The sequence below is a fragment of the Atta cephalotes genome (genome assembly GCF_000143395.1).
Source record: "Atta cephalotes unplaced genomic scaffold scaffold00004, whole genome shotgun sequence".
Classification (NCBI taxonomy): Eukaryota; Metazoa; Arthropoda; class Insecta; order Hymenoptera; family Formicidae; genus Atta; species Atta cephalotes.
In genome coordinates this window covers 7,847,090-7,849,829 of record NW_012130068.1, presented here as the reverse complement: position 1 = coordinate 7,849,829, position 2,740 = coordinate 7,847,090, and the positions used below count along the sequence as shown (strand labels likewise).

Sequence of the window (2,740 nt, the reverse complement as noted above, 5' to 3'; positions counted from 1 at the left end):
TTTCTTTTCGTTTTCTAACAATCTTTCGTTTATTTATTTTAATTTAATATTAAATTAATAATTAATTTAAATTATATTAAGTACTTATTAATTATATATATATATATATATATATATATATATATATATATATATATAATATTTATTAATTTTACAAAAAAGGAAATAAAACATTAAATAAGAAATTCGAGAGTGAAAAGTATATAATTACAGAGCCTCGCTGTTGCTCGATTGTATTGATCGTCTCCAATAGTTGAGCTCTTCTATTCGTTTGCTGCTCTAATAAGTCGACCAGAATATCTGTTAGAGCCACGCGTTTATCAGCGATCTCATTCTAAAAATACGTATATAAATTACATATTTAATTTTATATACATATATATATAATATTGCACATATAAAAAATATATTTTATTATATTTAAGGATCTAAAATTTAAGAGATTGATAATCTAGTATAATAATCTAATGAGCTATGTAATTATTATATTTCGATCTATATAATTATAAATTATGATAGCAAAGATATTTTTTTAAATTCTTATTTGCTGCACACGATAAGATTGAGCATACTTACAAGCTGCTGAGTGATCTCCAACTTTCGCCTTTCGAGTTCGATATTAGTAAGCGCAGCCAATTGTGATTGTACGAGATTCATTTGCTGAATAATACTCCAGGAACGCGCATCGCTCCGTTCCAATAATGCGGCAACTGCTGCTTTCTGTAAGACTTCATCTCGTCGTAACCTATCAATAAGGTCTTGTCTGCTTTTCTCCTGATCGTGCACTATCTGCGCCAAGTGGTCGTTGTTTCTCACTTCCCTTAATTCGAATTTTTATTTTATTCTTCTTAATGTATTCTTTTTATGTAATGATAGTTATTATATTACAATACATAATATAAAAAAAAGCTGTTCATAACTGTTATTTAAAATATAATTAAAGTTTATTAACCAGAGTTTAAATGCAAATTTTTTTTAAAGACTCAATCTATAAATAATTTCTCATAGATTTATTACCCATCGAATTGACAATTTGATCATTGCAATGAAATAATATATTTAACATATCTTTGTATATCTTTTATAGACTGACTCGTAAGAAAAGCAAATGTAAAGAAAAAATTTATTACTGACAACGTAAGCAAGGATTGTACGGTGCAGTCTCTGTATTTGGTATGCTCTTCCCATTTCCTTGTTCTGCACATTTCCTCGTCCAACAATTTCTTCATTGCAACTGCAAAATGAGTTTATATTCATGCGTGAACAATCTTGATTTTGGATAAGCTTTATGTTTGATATTTACAAAGAGTGTCTTTTGTACGTAGTAGGAACTGTTCTGAGTGGCAGGAGCTTAATAGTTGCATTTCTTCTTGCTTCTCCCGCTCTACTAATTCGGCCTGACTCTGTCTTTCTTCCTCACTGTTTCTCAGAAATTCTTTAATTACGTTATCAGCTTCTTTCTCCGCTAAAAAAAGTTCATTTATATATTTATATTGATTTTTTGTTTACTAAATTAATATATTTTGTGTAGAATTTGTTAAAGATTGAAAAGGAGATATATATGTACCACTGTGAATGTACGAGAGTAAACGCGCTCTATTCGTGTCTCTTTCCTGTTGAACTTTTTCGAGTTCTTGCTCCAATTGTATCTGCTGCAACGTTACATCTTCTAATAGCTAAAAACGTAACAGTCTTTCATATTTAAGATGTTTACATATTTTGTGCATTTAATTTACCTTCTTCTTATGAGCTTTGAGCATGGATTGCATCTCTATCTCGTACTCCTGTTGTTGCTTTATGTTTTTTTCCACTTCCAATAAGGCATTTTGCCGATGTTCCTATCGAAAGCGAATTTTATTTCATGGTATCAACATATTATGTATTAAGACTAATAAAAAATTCAATATCACTCTTACACAAATAAACAAAAGAAATTATTTTTAATCTGTTATTAGCAAACGATTTTTTAATTTATTATTAATTTTTATTATTAATTTATTAAAATTCTCACAAATTTATAAATTTAAATACAATCGATTTTTATTTTTTTTATTCTGCATAAGACATATTATAACAGATAAATTAGATGAACAAATAATAGAAGGAAAAAAATGTTATATATTAATATTCAAAAAAATTCTGTAAAAAATAAATCTAAAAAATGGAATAAGAAATCGGTATTTTAGTAGCGGAATTATTACTTAATAAATATAAGTGAGGCGCTGGTGCAATAATGATTCAAGAAATAAAAATAAAAGAACAAAATTTAATTTTATTCATACTATAAAAAATTAATATGCGGATTTCTTTCTATTCAAAAATTTTGTTTACTTATTTACTTTTTATAAATTAGATTATTGCACTAAGCACCTTTTAAATCAATTTATTATTAAGTAATAATTAAATGGATGACAAGTGGGAAGCATACGAAACTCAAAGAAGCATCCAACATGCCTTCATTTTGTTTAGCTTCTGTAATGCTGCCTAAAAGAGAAAAAAAAATTATGAATATGCGCGAACATTATGCATGAATCATAGATACTTGCAAAATTGATCAGTTTCTGTTCCGTAAAATTTTTCAATGTAAAAATGTACTAGCAAACAGAACATATGTGTAAGCATAAAAATTTTTATAGCTCATATATCGAAAAGGGATGTACATACACATACATATATGCGCGCGCGCGCGCGCATGTGTGTGTGTGTGTGTGTGTGTGTGTGTGTGTGTGTGTGTGTGTGT

The 2,740-nt window shown here is 27.8% G+C and overlaps 1 protein-coding gene across 1 annotated transcript in view; it reads right to left on the bottom strand.

Annotated features, from left to right (window-relative positions):
* The window catches only part of LOC105626182 (E3 ubiquitin-protein ligase LRSAM1-like), a 6,536-nt gene that overhangs the window by 278 nt on the left and 3,518 nt on the right, over window positions 1-2,740 (bottom strand). Inside the window, exons 4-10 of the mRNA XM_012207492.1 lie at window positions 2,455-2,484; window positions 1,737-1,838; window positions 1,568-1,676; window positions 1,304-1,465; window positions 1,135-1,234; window positions 577-820; window positions 212-334 (exon numbers count right to left, since the gene is read on the bottom strand). Coding sequence (XP_012062882.1) covers window positions 212-334; window positions 577-820; window positions 1,135-1,234; window positions 1,304-1,465; window positions 1,568-1,676; window positions 1,737-1,838; window positions 2,455-2,484 — 870 coding nt within the window. The remainder of the gene's footprint in view (window positions 1-211; window positions 335-576; window positions 821-1,134; window positions 1,235-1,303; window positions 1,466-1,567; window positions 1,677-1,736; window positions 1,839-2,454; window positions 2,485-2,740) is intronic.